The sequence below is a fragment of the Bos indicus genome, chromosome 14 (genome assembly GCF_029378745.1).
Source record: "Bos indicus isolate NIAB-ARS_2022 breed Sahiwal x Tharparkar chromosome 14, NIAB-ARS_B.indTharparkar_mat_pri_1.0, whole genome shotgun sequence".
Taxonomy (NCBI): Eukaryota; Metazoa; Chordata; class Mammalia; order Artiodactyla; family Bovidae; genus Bos; species Bos indicus.
Window position 1 is genome coordinate 73449682 of NC_091773.1, and position 17893 is coordinate 73467574.

At 39.3% G+C, this 17893-nt stretch overlaps 1 protein-coding gene across 2 annotated transcripts in view; it reads right to left on the reverse strand.

The window, feature by feature from the left end:
- SLC26A7 (solute carrier family 26 member 7) overlaps window positions 1-17893 on the reverse strand; it is a 151482-nt gene that overhangs the window by 105554 nt on the left and 28035 nt on the right. For both annotated transcript variants that reach the window (XR_011570674.1, XM_019973813.2), the window contains exons 3-4: window positions 13552-13724; window positions 1567-1731 (exon numbers count right to left, since the gene is read on the reverse strand). Coding sequence is in view for 1 of the 2 variants with exons in the window: in XM_019973813.2 (XP_019829372.2) it covers window positions 1567-1731; window positions 13552-13724 (338 nt within the window). In the remaining variant the exon portion in view is untranslated. The remainder of the gene's footprint in view (window positions 1-1566; window positions 1732-13551; window positions 13725-17893) is intronic.

Sequence of the window (17893 nt, forward strand, 5' to 3'; positions counted from 1 at the left end):
AAATTCCAGATGTTCAAGGCTGGATTTAGAAAAGGCAGAAGAGCCAAGGATCAAATTGCCAACATCCATTGGATCATAGAAAATGCAAGAGAATTCCAGAAAAACATCTACTTCGCTTCACTGACTACACTAAAGCCTTTGACTGTGTGGGTCACAACAGAACATGGAAAATTCTTAAAGAGATGGGAATACCAGACCACTTACCTGCCTCTTGAGAAATCTGTATGCAGGCCAAGAAGCAACATTTAGAACAGAATATGGAAAAACAGATTGGTTCCAAATTGGGAAAGGAGTACGTCAAGGCTGCATATTGTCACCCTGCTTATTTAACTTCTATGCAGAATACATCATGCGAAATGCCAGGCTGGATGGAGCACAAGCTGGCATCAAGATTGCCAGGAGAAATATCAGTAACCTCAGATAGCAGATGACACCACCCTTATGGCAGAAAATGAAGAGGAACTGAAGAGCCTCTTAATGAAAGTGAAAAAGGAGAGTGAAAAAGTTGGCTTAAAATTCAACATTCAAAAAACTAATATCATAGTAACCACTTCCATCACTTCTTGGCAAATAGATAGGAAACAATGGAAACAGTGACAGACTTTATTTTGGGGGGGCTCTAGAATCACTGCAGATGGTGACTGCCGCCATGAAATTAAAAGATGCTGCTCTTGGAAGAAAAGCTATGACCAACCTAAACACCATATTAAAAAGCAGAGACATTACTTTGCCAATAAAGACCCTCTAGTCAAAGGTACGGTTTTTCCAGTAGTCATGTATGGATGTGAGAGTTGGACTATAAGGAAAGCTGAGTGCCAAAGAATTGATGCTTTTGAACTGTGGTGTTGGAGAAGACCCTTGAGAGTCTCTTGGACTGTAAGGAGATCTAACCAGTCCATCCTAAAGGAAATCAGTCTTGAATATTCATTGGAAGGACTGATGCTAAAGCTGAAGCTCCAATACTTTGGCCACCTGATGCGAAGAACTGACTCATTAGAAAAGACCCTGATGCTAGGAAAGACTGAAAGCAGGAGGAGAAGGGGACCCCAGGGGATGAGATGGCTGGACGGCATCACTGACTGGACATGAGTTTGATCAAGCTCTGGGAGTTGGTGATGGACAGGGAGGCCTGGCGTGCTGCAGTCCATGGGATCGCAAAGAGTGGGAAAGGACTGAGCGACTGAACTGAACTGACATGATCTATACCTGGGTTCACTATACTGAAAGAATGTGGTAGGGTGTACTGTTGTTACACTGGGTCACAAGCCTGATACATGGTTTCATTAACAATTAGCAACAAAAAAATTCAAGCTATATTTTTTTGACCATGTTCCCAAACTGTACTGTTTAATTGTGTGTTACAAAGAATTGCTCCCTAATTAGTAGGTTTCACTCATAAACTACTTTCATACCCTCAGTCGTATTTAAATATCCTAAAAGATTTTATTTAAGCCCAGGTTGCTTTAAAATTCAAAAAATCTCAGCATCATAATTAACCAAATTTTACTATGTGAAACACACATGCCCCAAATATACACATGAACAAAGATACAAGGGAAAACTCACATAAAAGAATCCAAGTGGTCCAGATATATGTGGCATTTTCATTCCCAAGAGATACTTGGCTTGTGAAGTCACGACATGGGTGGCAGCCCCAGTTGTCATTGCACTGACCACAGGCTCTGTAATCAGGAATGTGGCACTGCCCAGTTGGAGCACAAACATGGCCACCTAAGAGGACAAAGAAAGGTGAGACTTCCCAGGCTTCCTAGAGGGTTTCATATCTGACACATTTTCATTTTCAGCACACAGACACAGAGAAATGATGTGAAATGTGCTCTTTAAATTTCATTCATTCAACAGATTGGTTTTCTTTAGTAGGTTCCAAGACTTTCCAAATGTTTTGGGGTACAATTACAAGTCTTTCGATTAAAGTTAACACAGTTACTTTTTGAACATTGAATTTTTTTTTCCTATTTTCCTAATAATGCATGTTACAAGAACGGAAATATGTTCAAATCAGTTAATATATGGCAGTCTGTGGGTGAAAAATAAAACTTGCATTATCTATAATTTTTTTAAAAGTCCAAAGGACATAATTCATGACTTTATACCCAATAGGCTTAAAATTTCAAAAGCATTGAGGAGAAAAGTCCATTTCTTGAGTTTCTGCCAGGTTCTAAGAAACGGAAACATACTGTTTTGACGAGATACTCTGTCAAGGAGCTGTAAAGGGCCTACGTTAATAAGAAGACATCAGTGTTTATGGAGAAGAGGAAAAGACAAAAGAGATAGGTTTAAGGAATATGCCTTAAGAAACCCAGGAATCAATAGGAAAGTCATTTTCGATAAACTTTTCCTTTCTGCTCATAACATTATACTCCATTGCAAAACTGCTTCATGACCAGACAAAATCATCTCATCTAAGCAGAAGCCTGTGCATTGAGTTCTTCTGGGCAAAAGATGACAGCAAGAATCAAGTCTCTTTTCTCACTGTTAACACTGCAATGATCAGTGAAGAGAAAGAACTCTGAGGAGATGGCCCACTCTCTGACTACATCCACTATATCCATGTAAACAGTCATAGAAATTTGCCGTTTTGAAAGTAACATTAAATTATATTTATGAGTATTCACACTGAAAAAGGGAACACAAAGTGGGTTATATCTTCTTAATGTGTTAATTATAATATTTAGGTCAGGTCTTAAAATTCTTGTTGGAAAATAAAATTAAGTATTAAAGAAATCAAAGGAAAGAATAGCAATGAAATTTCCTTCTATCAAGATGACATAGTAATAAAAATGAGAAGTATAAAGTGCTAAATACTCCCAGAGCATACACTGCAAAATATATCATTTCCTTCACATCACAATGCCCCTTGACCAAAAACAATAATACTCTAAACTTGTATTTAGGATGGAGTTTTCTGGGCTCAAATCTGAAAACTTGACTTCTGATTCTAACTTTACCATATCCTAGTTTTCTGCCTTTAGAATATCTCTTAAAATTTTCCAAGCCTCACTTAATCATCTATAAAAAATGAGAATGAAGTCTGCTCTATTGATTTTTCAGAATTGTTGAGAATGTGAAATAACACATGAAAGAGTGTTGAAACCCATAAAATTGCAACATGTGTGTTGTACCTGGAATGTCATAGGGTACCATATATATTTACATGCATGGAAAACTAGGTGCTAGATTTGCAATGTAAAAAAGCCACACCGAATTTTCCAACTCTAGAGAGCATGAAATAATTCATCAGTGCAGAAAGAAATGTATTTGAATTGCTTGCATTTTTGCAACCCCCTTTTATTCAGTATGTAATAAAGAAAACAGTACAGGTTGCCAACATAGAAATCAGGCAATTCTTTCACCAAAATATGAAACCAGAGCAACAGCTTCTATTACCAACAGTTTTTTTTTTCAGCAATTGTGTCGGTTTGTCAAATAGAAATGTCCCAAGGGAAATATCCAATCAATCAGTGGTGTAGCTACAAGTGGAACACACTGATTCATAATCTTTTGATTTTTACCCTAAAAACACAATTAGTTAAGAAAAATATGGAACCAATTTTTTCCACGTATCTTTCTATTAGTTAGCTCCAAATTATGACACTAATTCTTACAGGCCATGAGGATGAAACTAGCATATTATTGAGGCAAAATTAGGAAAAAATAAAATATTATTGAGAGTTGAGTTTTCATTTCACTGAAATGCAGCATACAAGCGATCCAAATTTTTGAAATTGGAAACCTGCTTGCCTACATGGAACTTTACACATATGTGGAATGTCAGAAAGTTCTTATCTGTATGCGAAGAAACCTTATTTTCATTTGTTTTGAGAAGCAAACTCCTTTGAGAGAACGTGTATATATCATCACCATTTTACATTCTGGTTTTTATTTGTTTCTTACCCAGCACCTACTAAGAGGGGTTAGTATTTTCTCATGACTGAGAAACAAAGGTCACCTAACCTGAAGTGATACACCAACCACTTCCAGCTAACCACTATCTTCTAGTAAAAACTTCTTTGTCATTTCCACAACCAGATTGCTACAAATAGAAAGATATAGGAAAAGTTCAAAACATAAAGAGCTAAGCCATTTCAAATCTTGAAAATATATATACCTACCTCACGATATAAACCAAAAAGTTTGCAGTAATCTCCTGTAAAACTTATCCAAAGACCACATGTATTTTTGTAATACTCTTCTTGTACACATTTTTATGCTTTAGAAAAAACCTTCCCAGTAATGGATAAATTCTTGAAATGGAGACTTCTTGACTCTTAAAAGTTCACCAAGCCCCTTAAGACCTCCCTTCTGATACAAAACATCGTGTATGTGAAGGATGATTGCAAACATGTGAGATTTAACTAAAGAGAAATTACTTTCTTCTGGATGACGACATTCTCCATAACCCAAGACAAGGGCAGACATTTTAAGAAGAAAAAAGAGGGATGGGAAGAGAAAAAGAAGAAGGAGAAATTTAAGAACATCTCTTTCCTCACCACCCACATCAAAATGAGGGCTCTAGTATACAGAGGCTGAGGGGCACAAGTTGAAGGCAGCAAGAACCTATAACACACAGGCTTTGTAGGAGGTATCCACAGATGGAACTGAAGTTTCCAAGATTATCCTGGAACTTAAGTATGTAAAATGAGGACTCTTATAGAATATTTTGCTTGGAGGCCTAATACTTAAATTTTATGCCAATGTCAAAAAACATTAGGTTAATGACAATAATGGAGAAGGCAATGGCACCCCCCTCCAGTACTCTTGCCTGGAAAATCCCATGGACGGAGGAGCCTTGTGGGCTACAGTCCATGGGGTCGCTAAGAGTTGGACACGACTGAGCGACTTCACTTTCACTTTTCACTTTCCTGCTTTGGAGAAGGAAGTGGCAACCCACTCCAGTATTCTTGCCTGGAGAATCCCAGGGACAGGGGAGCCTGGTGGGCTGCCGTCTATGGGGTCGCACAGAGTCGGACACGACTGAAGCGACTTAGCAGCAGCAGCAGCAATGACAATAAACAGCCACATCAACTCCTTTTACTAATAATGGGGATGATAATAATTATAATCTGGCTAGCCAACTCCCAAAATTTGCCCATGCAACAGTTTATGAGAAAATTAATTTCATACAATATATTTCAGCTGTTTGTAGTAATGTTGATATTCTGGGCTAATGCTGAAAACCTCTGACACACATTACCAAGGTTCACTAGCATGATACTATTTGGTAATGCTCTTATAAACACCATGTGTTCTATATAAATTGAATGTATCTCAGATCTCAAACCATTTTTTACAAGAGGCCTTCAAGTAGTGAAAAAAGAAGAGTGCATAGCAAACAACTACACTGACCAAGTGGATGGAATACTGCACGCATTTCAGGTTTTATCGGTTTGCAGTCTGTAAAATTATATTATACCAAATCATTTCTTTGTTTGTTCAATGCATATTTATCAAATACCTACTAGGGGCAGGACACAATATTGTTGCAGAACACAGAGATAAAGATACAGTTCATACTTTGAAAGACATTATAAAGTGAGGCAAAGTGTTGGTGTTAGGAGCAGGTATTGTTAACCAGGAGTGTAAGGAACTGCCGTGTAGCTGTCACGAGGAAGGTAAAGACCAAGAAGCTGAGTGGGAGCGAAAACTCGAAAAGCCCTTTGTTCTCTACCGAGCATTGCATGCAGACTTGGGGAAGAGAACTAAATTGCTCCTGGTAATAGAGCAGTTGGCTTTCCCTGTGGTTCAGTGGTAAAGAACCTTCCTAAATCCATTGCAGGGGACATGGGTTTACTGGGTTAGGAAGATCCCCTGTAGAAGGAAATGGCAACCCACTCCAGTATTCTCGCCTGGGAAATCCCACAGACAGAAGGAAACGAGAGTGCGACAGTTTGTGAGCCCGCAGAAGAGTTCAACATGACTCAGCAATTAACAACAGGAGAACAACCGAGTGCTCCCCAGGGATATGGCAGGGAAAAAGCTCTGTGTGACCAGAGAGCTAGAGAAACAACGTCAAAAGGACACCTATGAAGTTGTGTGCTGTGGAATTCAGCCCTCCTCCATACTATTCAGTAATAAAAAGAAATGGCCTATCAAGTCATGCAATGACTTGAATGAATAATGAATCTTAATACTGTAAGTGAATGAAGATGGTCTAGAAAAGCTACATATTGCATGATTGCATTATACGACATTCTAGAAAAGGCAAAGCTAAAGAGACAGTAAGCGGATCACTATTTTCCAGGGGCTTGGAGAATGTCCTAGGTGAAACACAGGGAATTTTTAAGAATGGTGAAACTAGTCTGTACAGTACTGTAATGGTAGGTATATGAGAGTAAGCATTTATCAAAACCATGAACCTTAATGTGTATGAATTTTTTAGAAAATTATTTGGAGGTTGGGAGGTCCCAGGGTAGGCTGCAGAATGTGACAAAGAATCTGACAACCAAAGCTGCATTTACTCTCTTTTTATGTTTGCCTTTTCTAAGTAGCATTTAAATGGACTCATACAATATATAGACTTTTCAGATTAGTTAAAGGTATGAAAAAACCTCATTGAAAGGGATGCAAAAAATGTGCTCACATGAATAACTCTGAAAATGAGTGAAGTATGTAAAGTGAAAGTGAAATTTGCTCAGTTGTGTTCAACTCTTTGTGACCCCATAGACTATACAGTCCATGGAATTCTCCAGGCCAGAATACTGGAATGGGTGGCTGTTCCCTTCTCCAGGGTATATTCTCAACCCAGGGATCGAAGCCAGGTCTCCCACATTGCAGGCGGATTCTTCACCAGCTGAGCCACCAGGGAAGCCCAAAGTATGTAAAACCAAAGGTAATAAAGATACTGTCCTTGAGTAGATAAAGTTAATTCCCATGGGTGTAGAGGTTAATAATTCTGAAACCATTATAAGTATACACTGGGACTGAAAAATGAAGTAAATGGATAGTAGATGGTGGGAGCCAGATTTCTCACTATTTAAGAAATCTATAGCAAGCAATGGAGAAGGCAAAGGCACCCCACTCCAGTACTCTTGCTTGGAAAATCCCATGGATGGAGGAGCCTGTTAGGCTGCAATCCATGGGGTCGCTAAGAGTCGGACACGACTGAGCGACTTCCCTTTCACTTTACACTTTCATGCATTGGAGGAAATGGCAGCCCACTCCAGTGTTCTTGCCTGGAGAATCCCAGGGATGGGGGAGCCTGGTGGGCTGCCGTCTATGGGGTCTCACAGAGTCGGACATGACTGAAGTGACTTAGCATAGCGTAGCATAACATAGCATAGCATAGCAAGCAAGGGGAGGTTAAAATGATCAGTATGGAAGGGATAAGAATTGCGGACCTCAGTAGGAAATCATGTTTAACACAGATATAGATGGATATATTTAGAAATTAGAGAGATATGTTTACATACATAGGTTGACATGAAGTGAAAGTGTTAGTCACTCAGCCATGTCTGATTCTTTATAACCCTACAGATTGTAGCCCCCCAGGCTTCTCTATCCATCGAATTCTTCAGGCAAGACTACAGCAGTGGCTAGCCATTCCCTTATAAAGGGGATCTTCCTGACCCAGGGACTGAGCCCAGGTCTCCTGAATTCCAGGCAGATTCTTTGCCATCTGAGCCACCAAGGAAGCCTATTGGCTGATACACATGCATTTCCTTGCTTGTGTAAGCTGAGAAGTGACAACACCTCTGTGGCAGAGAGCACACGTAGCACATAAACCTTCATTTCTAGGAGCATTCGCCAATAACAGAAATCAGGTGTCCTTCGAAAAATGGCTGATTCTATGACCAGGGTAGGAAATATATACAATGAGCATGGGTCATCTTGTAGTGCCAGAGAGTAAAAAAGAGCTCCAAAAATAACTAACAAATAAATAAACAAATGAGAGCATGTCAAGGAAGGACATAGAAGCCAACTGAAAAAAGCTCCCAATGCTCAAAGCCAGCACAATGTGAAGAACAACATAAATAAAGCAGTATTGGATTATAACCCAAAGGATAAAATAAATAACTCTGAGTCCATACTGATATAAATGATTGATTACATTTTAAAATGAGAGAGTTGGGAAACTCCTGTTCAGAAGAATTCCAGTAATTTATGTATATACTCCCCACTCTTTATCTTAACTTTTTTTTAATATAACTCCCATATCTTAAGAGTAGGCAATGCATATTGACTTCTTTCCAAAAACTGCAGTTTGGAAAAGTGGAAAATAGAGTAATTTGAAGAAATCTGACAAACTAACACTAGTCCAACCTGGTGATCCAGGTTAACATTAAGAGTGGTAAGTTAAGTTGAGAGTCTGTACTCTTAATAAGACGTGATGAGAATCTCTCTCTCTCTCATCTTCCTCTCCAAAACCCACAACCCCAATTTAATCATGAGAAAAACATCAGACAAATTGTCCCAGTTAGGGGACATTCTAGAGACTATTGACCAATAGTCCTCAAAACTGTCAAGATTATCACAAACAAGAAAAGTCTCAGACATTTTAACAGTTAAGAGGACCCTACCAGGAGACAAGACAACTAAAAGTAAAGTGGTGTACCACCTGGGATTCTAGAACTGAAAACAACATCAGGTAAAATCTAAGGAAATCCGATTACAATATATGAACTTTACTTAAAAGCAGTGTATATAATCTGATACATTAGTTGTGACTAATGTAGATATCAATAATAGGGGAAATTGTGGGTGGGTAGGATACGTGGCAACTGTGTACTATCTTTGCAACTTTACTTAAAAAAAAATCTAACTCAAGAAATTTGTTAAAAAAAAAAGAAAAAGAGAAAAAAACCTCCTCTACCTCTCTCACGGAAGCCTCAAGTAAGTCTGTATTTCACCAACATGCATGCGTTGTTCAATACGAGTTCCCAAGTTCCACATACTTAGGGACAGGGGAAAAGAGGGACTCTAGGAGAAGCTCCAGGCAGCTGGGTTTCAGAGACATGATGTGTGCAGATAACTACACCGAGACAAACCTGCACACAGATAAAAGAGAGGAATAGAGAATGTGCCACCAGTTTTTCAGAAGGAGAATGCAATACTGCTAGACCGGAATATAATTATATCTTGACCCTTAAGGAATCCAAGAAGAAAGAGGCTATTAGAGGGAGGAGGGTTCAGGACAGGGAACACGTGTATACCTGTGGTGGATTCATGTTGATATATGGCAAAACCAATACAATATTGTAAAGTTTAAAAAAAATTAAAATAAAAACAAAACAAACAAAAAAGAAAGCATTGCAGAAAGAGGGAAGAATACGCATATAAAGCAGGATAGCATAGACTATGTATGGAAGACACAACATTGTTAGTTTAGAAGAAGCATAACTAGCCAAAAGGTGGTAATAACATTAAAGCAAGCCATTTTGATGTCACAATATAAAGCACTTTAGAAGCAGTGATGCTTTCCCTGATGCTGGGGAAGACTGAAGGCAGGAGGAGAAGCGGGCAACAGAGGATGAGATGGTTGGATGGCATCACTGACTCAATGGAGATGTGTTTGAGCAAACTGGTAGGTAGTGAAGGACAGGGAAGCGTGGCATGCTGCCGTCCACGGGGTTGCAACGAGTCGGGCATGACTGAGTCACTGAACAATAACAACAACATGCAGTGAAAATAAGAGTTTTCCAAGTGTGAGTGACATCACTCTTCCATATTTTTATTAAACACCTAATTTTGCAAACAAGTATGCTGCTTTCCTAAGGGAAATCATCCCTGAATACTCATTGGAAGGACTGAGCAATGACAACAACCTTGCACGCTGGCTCAGAAATCAAGCTGTGCTTTGGCAGAGTCTGATGACACTGTGTGAAACAACTGGCTGTTTAAAAGGTCAGTATAAGAGCGGTTGTTGTTGTTGTTGTCCAGGCACTCAGTCATGACTGATTCTTTGTGACCTCATGGACTGCAGCACACCAGGCTTCCCTGCCCTTCACTATCTCCTGGAGTTTGCTCAAACTCATGTCCACTGAGTCAATGGTGCCATCCAACCATCTTGTCCGCCGTCACCCCCTTCTCCTCGTGAGAGGAGTAGCAAGAGTAAAAGAGACAAAAACACCTACATTGTACACAGCAAGAATGGATAACAGATCTGAGACAAATACTGGATCATTCAGTAGGTAAACATGTTTAGGAAACCAGCACAATTCATATTTTATTTTTTATTACAGAATAGATTAGAAATTCACTTCATGGGAAATAGATGGGGAAACAGTGGAAACAGTGTCAGACTTTATTTTGGGGGGGCTCCAAAATCACTGCAGATGGTGATTGCAGCCACGAAATTAAAAGATGCTTACTCCTTGGAAGGAAAGTTATGACCAAACTAGATAGCATATTCAAAAGCAGAGACATTACTTTGCCAACAAAGGTCCATCTAGTCAAGGCTATGGTTTTTCCAGTGGTCATGTATGGATGTGAGGGTTCGACTGTGAAGAAAGCTGAGCACCGAAGAACTGATGCTTTTGAACTGTGGTGTTGGAGAAGACTCTTGAGAGTCCCTTGGACTGCAAGGAGATCCAACCAGTCCATTCTAAAGGAGATCAGCCCTGGGTGTTCTTTGGAAAGAATGATGCTAAAGCTGAAACTCCAGTACTTTGGCCACCTCATGTGAAGAGTTGACTCATTGGGAAAGATCCTTATGCTCAGAGGGATTGGGGGTAGGAGGAGAAGGGGACAACAGAGGATGAGATGGCTGGATGGCATCACTGACTCAATGGACATGAGTTTGAGTGAACTCCGGAAGTTGGTGATGGGCAGGGAGGCCTGACGTGCTGCAATTCATGGGGTCGCAAAGAGTTGGACACGACTGAGCGACTGAACTGAACTGAGATTAGAAATTCACTGCTTAAGAATTATTTTTATTTGGAATTGCATGGTTGAAGGCTCAACCATAATCTTTTCAGTTCTCAGACTTTTGTAGAAAAGAAAATAGCCTCTAATGTAAGCGGCAGTGAGAATCAGAACTGCAAGGGGTGTACAACAATTTGACTCTTTGGCCTTCCATTCTGCCCTTCCACTGGTCTTCCTCGATGGCTCAGCGGTTAAAAGAATCTGCCTGCAATGCAGGAGATGCAGGCTTGATCCCTGGATCGGGCATAGTCGATGGAGAGGAAGTGGCAACCCATTCCAGTATTCTTGCCTGAAATATCCCACGGACAGAGGAGCCTGGCAGGCTAGAGTCCAAAGAGTCAGACACAACTTAGTGATTATGCATGCATGCTATAGGAATGGAATTCTGCCCTAGCTAAAGAAAACAACTAAGTTTTAAAATGGGATGATTGGAGCATGATATTATTAAAAGACACGGAGGAGTTGGGGAGTTGTAGGAGTGGTTGTACTTCTATTTTTCTTCAGGCATTGGCTGGGGGATAGTTGGGAGAAGAGGTGGGAGATTTCACTGAAAAAGTCTTCACCTTTTAGCTAGATGGATCTGACAAAATCAATAACCAAACTAAAAAATTATAATACATTTTTTTTAACTCCTTTTTCATTAAGAATTGTGTTACAATTTAAACAGATATATACCCATTCCTTATCTTCTGGTGGGGGGTGGAAAGAGAAAATGATAAATCAGAAGACACAAAAATAAATTCCCAATTTAATTTTGCCTATTTGACACGATAATGCTACGAACATTTTGTTGACTTTATTCTTATTCAAATGATTCAACTCACATTTATTCTGTACCAGCTCTTAGAAATATGGAGTTCAACAGTTCTAGAGACTAAGTCCAGATAGAGAGGCAAATACCCAGAAAATATTTTCTGGTAGATCGAGAAGTCCTAACATGTAAGTCACATCCAAAGTCTTTTAGAGGAAGTCCAGAGATGTCAATGAATATTTCTCTGAGATGATTACCTTTGAGCTGAGCCTTGAAAGAAGTACAAGCGGTGTCATATAAGCGGTATGAAAAAGACCCTGAAGGTCTCAAGAACGGCGGACACACAGTTATATAACCAAGGACATTGCCCACCAGACGAACCATGCCTAAATCACGGCTGCTGCTATTGTCAAGGAGATAAAGTGTGGGAGACACTAGCGTAGTGTCTGGCTTGAAAAGGTGAGCTGAGTTTCCTTGCTTCCTTTCACTGTATTAGTTTAAAAAGCTCTGCAGCATAGCACTTAAGAAACTGTATTTTTGAATTCAACTCCTACCTTGCCAATTCCTAATTATGAGATTCTAAATAAGTTGCTTTACTTTTCAGTATCTTCATCAGTATAATGGGAAGAAGAATATTTATTTCATAAAATACTGACAGAGGTTGAATACATGAATACATGCAGTAAGCTTAAAAACAGAGCTTAGCACATAGTAGGATAATAAATATAATTACTATTTTTAATGTGAGGAATTTTCAATTTATAATTTTAAGGATTTTAATTCTAATTTTAAGTGAATTGTGTCTTTGCTTTACTAGGTGGAAGCACAGCTGGAAAGATTTAAACAGTAATGGCTTATTGTCTGTAATGGTTATGAAACAGTGAAACATCATTAAAAGGAACTTTAGATTGTCCTCCCCGAGCATTACAATAGAATAAAATTGATTTTTCTGGAAGGAGTTAAGAATGATCTGTTGAATAGGCAGGTTAAACTAGTTAACATCTTAAATCCTTTCTATACTCATGATCCCTTTATTTAAAAGATGCAAAAAAGTATCTAGTACAAAATCAAAAGTAAGTGGAGAATCTCTTATTTGGGTCTGCAGTTGTTCTTATCATCCTGTAAGACATAAGACTATGTGTTTCCAGAATGTATCAGTACAATAATAAAAGGCTCTGTCACTAAATACCCCCAGCTATGTCTTGTGTAACTGTCAAAGGAGCTGTATATTCCTGTGTCCTCTGGGGCAGAAATCTTGTCCAGAGGTTGCTTCAGAAAAGTAAAGCTTGGGAAATTTTCCAAAGGTAATCCCAGACCCCTTTAAGTTCTTGGAAAAAGGAAAAAAGGCAAAGTGCTTATTATAGAGGACAATAAAAGCTACAGAGAAAAGATAAAAGTTGTTTTGGTTTTTAAACTGCCATAATTTTTACTGAGTGCTTGTTTCCCCAGCAAAAATACTGATACTGGCATTTTAAATGGTTCCACCTTGCTTTGAAATTAACACCTCATTGCTCTAAGTGAAAGTGAAAGTCATTCAGTCTTGTCCGACTCTTTGCAACACAAGGGACTATACAATCCATGGAATTCTCCAGGCCAGAATACTGGAGCGGGTAGCCTTTCCCTTCTCCAGGGGATCTTCCCAACCCAGGGATTGAACCCAAGTCTCCCGCATTGCAGGTGAATTCTTTACCAACTGAGCCACCAGGGAGATGGATGTTCATTAAACTTAAATTTCATGATGTATGCATATCAAATAATTATGCTGTACACCTTAAGTTTATACAGTACTGTGGCCAATTATCTCAATAAAACTGGAAGAAAAATTCAATTGAGAAGAAAAGTTTAATTTAATAAAGCACCAATTTCCTTTTCTTGGCCACTCTCTCCCTTTCTTTACCCACAACTTTCAGTATACTTACCTGAATCACACCGCCAAGAAAGGAAACAGCTGCAGCAACACCAATCCTTTGCATCTCAAAGTCAGATAATCCCAGGACACTTGTGTTGCTGTGTGTGGTGAGGTTCTGACTGCTCAGAGGGACAAGTCGTTCCACTGCATTAGCGGATATTAAGGATGTCAAGGCAAACGTGCCTAAAACAGGGAAGGGATCCTCTGTTAGTATCAGACTGAATAAACATTATTGTATTCCACCATTAAAGGTGAATCTATCTTGTAAACAGAGAAGGCAATGGCACCCCACTCCAGTACTCTTGCCTGGAAAATCCCATGGACGGAGGAGCCTGTTAGGCTGCAGTCCATGGGGTCGCTAAGAGTCGGACAAGACTAAGCGACTTCACTTTCACTTTCGTGCACTGGAGAAGGAAATGGCAACCCACTCCAGTGTTCTTGCCTGGAGAATCCCAGGGATGGGGGAGCCTGGTGGGCTGCTGTCTATGGGGCCGCACAGAGTCGGACACGACTGAAGTGACTTAGCATATCTTGTAAAACCAAAACAGATCTATTAGAAGCACTCTCCTCTACATCCCCACTACTCCACCCTTCACTCTATAGAATAAACAGAAACTCACCTTTATATACACATATTTCTTGCACATACAGCCACACCATCTACTTGCTATTCCCTCCTAGGCCGTATGTTTTCCCACCTCTCTGAAGATCTATATAGAGAATGCAGGACAAGGATAAAGATCCTAGTATGGACTTGGTATGGACTTGAATCCAGCTCCTCCATCTATCACTATCGCAACATAAAGTACATTACTCTGAGTCTAAATTGCCTCATCCATAAAGTGAGGGTGTTGCTGTTGCTCTTGTTCAGTTGCTCAGTCGTGTCCAACTCTTTGCAACCCCATGGACTGCAGCACACCAGGCTTAACTGTCCTTCACCATCTCTCAGAGTTTACTCAAACTCATGTCCATTGAGTCTGTGATGCCATCCAACCATCTCATCCTCTGTCATTCCCTTCTGCTCCTGCCTCCAATCTTTCCCAGCATCAGGGTCTTTTCTAATGAGTCGGCTCTTTGCATCAGGTGGCCAAAATAGTGGAGCTTCAGCTTCAGCATCAGTCCTTCAGGGTTGATTTCCTTTAGGATGGGCTGGTTTGATCTCCTTGCAATTGAAGGGACTCTCAAGATGCTTCTCCAACACCACAGCTCAAAAGCATCTATTCTTCCATGCTCAGCCTTCTCTATGGTCCAACTCTCACATCCATACATGACCACTAGAAAAACCATAGTTTTGACTATACAGATCTTTGTTGGCAAAGTAATGTCTCTGCTTTTTTTTTTTAATGAGGGTAATAATGCCTATATTCTAGAGTTTGAGAAGAATATGAAAGAGATGATAAATACCTCAATAAGCTCATTTGGAAAACAGGACCCTTTGCTGAATCTGAGACTCACTGCTGAAATGCTTGCTCCTCCAATCTACTTAGACAATCGACTCTTGTCTTTCCTTGTTTGGCTCAAATCCCATATTCAACATAGATCCATCCCAGACCTTCCAGGCCAGGCTGAATCTTTCTATTCAGGGCACAGAAACAACAATATGCTGTGGCCCATGCACCATTCCTGTCTACCATACCTAGATATGGTTCAAAGGTATTTCCCAAGAATTGTCCTGGCCTCACAGAAATGCAGGATTATTTTCAGCGTGTTCCTCTCTTTCTGCCAAGAGCTCTGATGCTCTTATCTTGGCACAGCATGTCTGAGAATGCAGCCACACCGGCAGGCGGATGCCAGTTCCCACAGAGAGGGTGTAGCAATTTGGGATTAAAGAAACAAATTGCAGCATTGTGCAAACATTCCAGCTCACTACCTAAAGACCTTAGTTTGCCCCAGATCATAACTGACACTTTGTGGAAAAGAGTCTACATCATAAGGTGTAGACATCTCAACAAATGGCATGCAGCCTCATACAGCAAGAGAGCCAATTCAAACAGAGACAATGTTTCAGTAAAAACCTAGCATAAGCAATCCCTTGGTTTCACAGGAGAAGGCAGTATGTGCTGTGATTCAGAATAGTATGATGATGGTAGCCTCCAATACACCTCACCTTAAATCCCAGCACACTGAATCTCAATCTCTTTATCTAAACAGAAAGTATTCCTCACCCAATGGGGTTGTGATGAGACGTAAATCATGTAATCACCTGGAGAAGGAAATGGCAGCCCATTCCAGTATTCTTGCCTGAAAAATCCCATGGACAGAGAAGCCTGGTGGGCTACAGTCCATGGGGTCAGAAAAACTGGACATGACTTAGGAACTAAAAAATTATACACACACACACACACACACATATTTATATATATGCCACATATCACAACATATGGCACCTAAAAAAAATAAGTCATAATGAGATTAAAACCAAAATGCTCTCTTATTCAATATTAACTGTTCCATTGAGTTGATGGTACATAAAAATGGAAGAAAACTGAATATAGTTCTCTCAGGAAGCTAAGGCATTCTCTGTAAATCATCAATAAATATCAACTGTCACGATCACTGTTCTCATCATAAATTATTAAATTAAGAACACATCAAAGAACAAATATATCTAATGATTAGAGACAAGGTTCTGTCATCAAGGATAGGAAATACCAAATAAAGAATATCTGCCATAGAATCTGTTCTTGATAAGTCATTTTTTCCAAATATGTTACAATAAAATTTCTCAAAGTTTGATAGTCCTGAGAGTAAAGAAGTGTGTCTTTTGGCCTTTAAGTCTAGGACATAGAGAAAAATGATTTGTACGAAAGCCACTGAACAGACGACTAGAGAACTGAGAACAAAGATGGTCTAGGGTTAACTTTTAAGTTTAGGCCTACCTTTCCTAGGACTTGGAAGAAGATAAGATGGACTTGAACGGTAAGAGAAAAAGGCCATCTAAAAAATCACATCCCAAGATGTGTCTCTAGAGAGAGAGACTCCCAGAAAGGGTACAGGGTACACTGTGCCAACACGGTTATGGAAGTACTGCCTCTTTTCAAAGGCTGTTGCTTTGCTGTTTCTGAGACAGCTGATGACAGTCAAGGATGTGAGGCTGTGGTGACTATATGAGGGTGCTGTGAATGACATTTGACCTTCTCTCTCTTATTGGTCTGGCTTCGTCTTGATCTCCTCCCCACTTCTCCTCTGCTCCTTCCCTCACTTTGTCAACTTGAAGCCTACAAGTGGTAACTTTGAAAGTGAGTGAAAGTGTTACTCGCTCAGTCATGTCCAACTCTCTGTGATCCCATGGACTGTAGCCTGCCAGGCTCCTCTGTCCATGGAATTCTCCAGGCAAGAATACTGAAGTGCATAGCCATTCCCTTCTCCCAGGAATCTTCCCAATCCAGGGATCCAACCCAGATCTACCACATGGCAGGCAGAATCTTTACCATCCGAGCCACAACCACTAAACCCATCTAGTCGCTTTAGAGTACCGTAGGTAGCAGGGCCTCAGGATTGGACAGACCTAAGTTCAAATTCCTGGTCGACTTATCTAACCTCACTCAGCTTCCTTATTGGTAAAATGATGATAAACATCTAGTCATAAAATTTGGGTAGAGATTAAATGAGATTTCATTTCATATCACAAGTCCTACCCCATTTGGTAAATAAATATTTGCTTACTTTTCTTCTAAAGACTACCCTTGACGATCTCCCTAATCTTTTCTCTAAATTGCTGAATAGATTTTTCTCTTTAAAAATATTTTTCTCTAATTTTAGAAGATAATTAGATCTTACAAATTGTCACTTAAGGTTTATCTTTAACAATTTTGTTTCCACTGGATTGATACCCAAGTTTCTGTTCTTTTCCTCTTTATTCTAAGACATTCTTAGCAAGTCACAAGAAGCAATCAGTGATTTAATCCTTTAAAAAATATATATGTATTTTAAATTAAAATAAGAAAAAAATTACATTGTGAAAAAACAGTACATTTGGTATCTTTATAGTCTGGCTTTTAAATTATTTTCTTTTAAACATACCTCAAGCATAATTTATTATTGCATTTCCTAATTCATTATTGCATTCTGACTACCTGAATTAGAGTTAAAATCCCAGATAAAGTAATTGTTCTTTATGAAAGCAACATCAGTCTTTTAATAGTAAAATGAAAATAGAAAACTTCACACACTTCTATACTAAAGTACAACAAAATTATTTAAAAGAAAAATATGCTCTCTATACTAAATATTTTTAGGAAATTTAGGTGAGATTCACTTGGTTCCTAAATTTCAGATCATAGGAGAGCAAAAAATAATCAGTATATTTCTTGAGTATAAATAGATACACAGTGTTAATGTTTTAATATTAT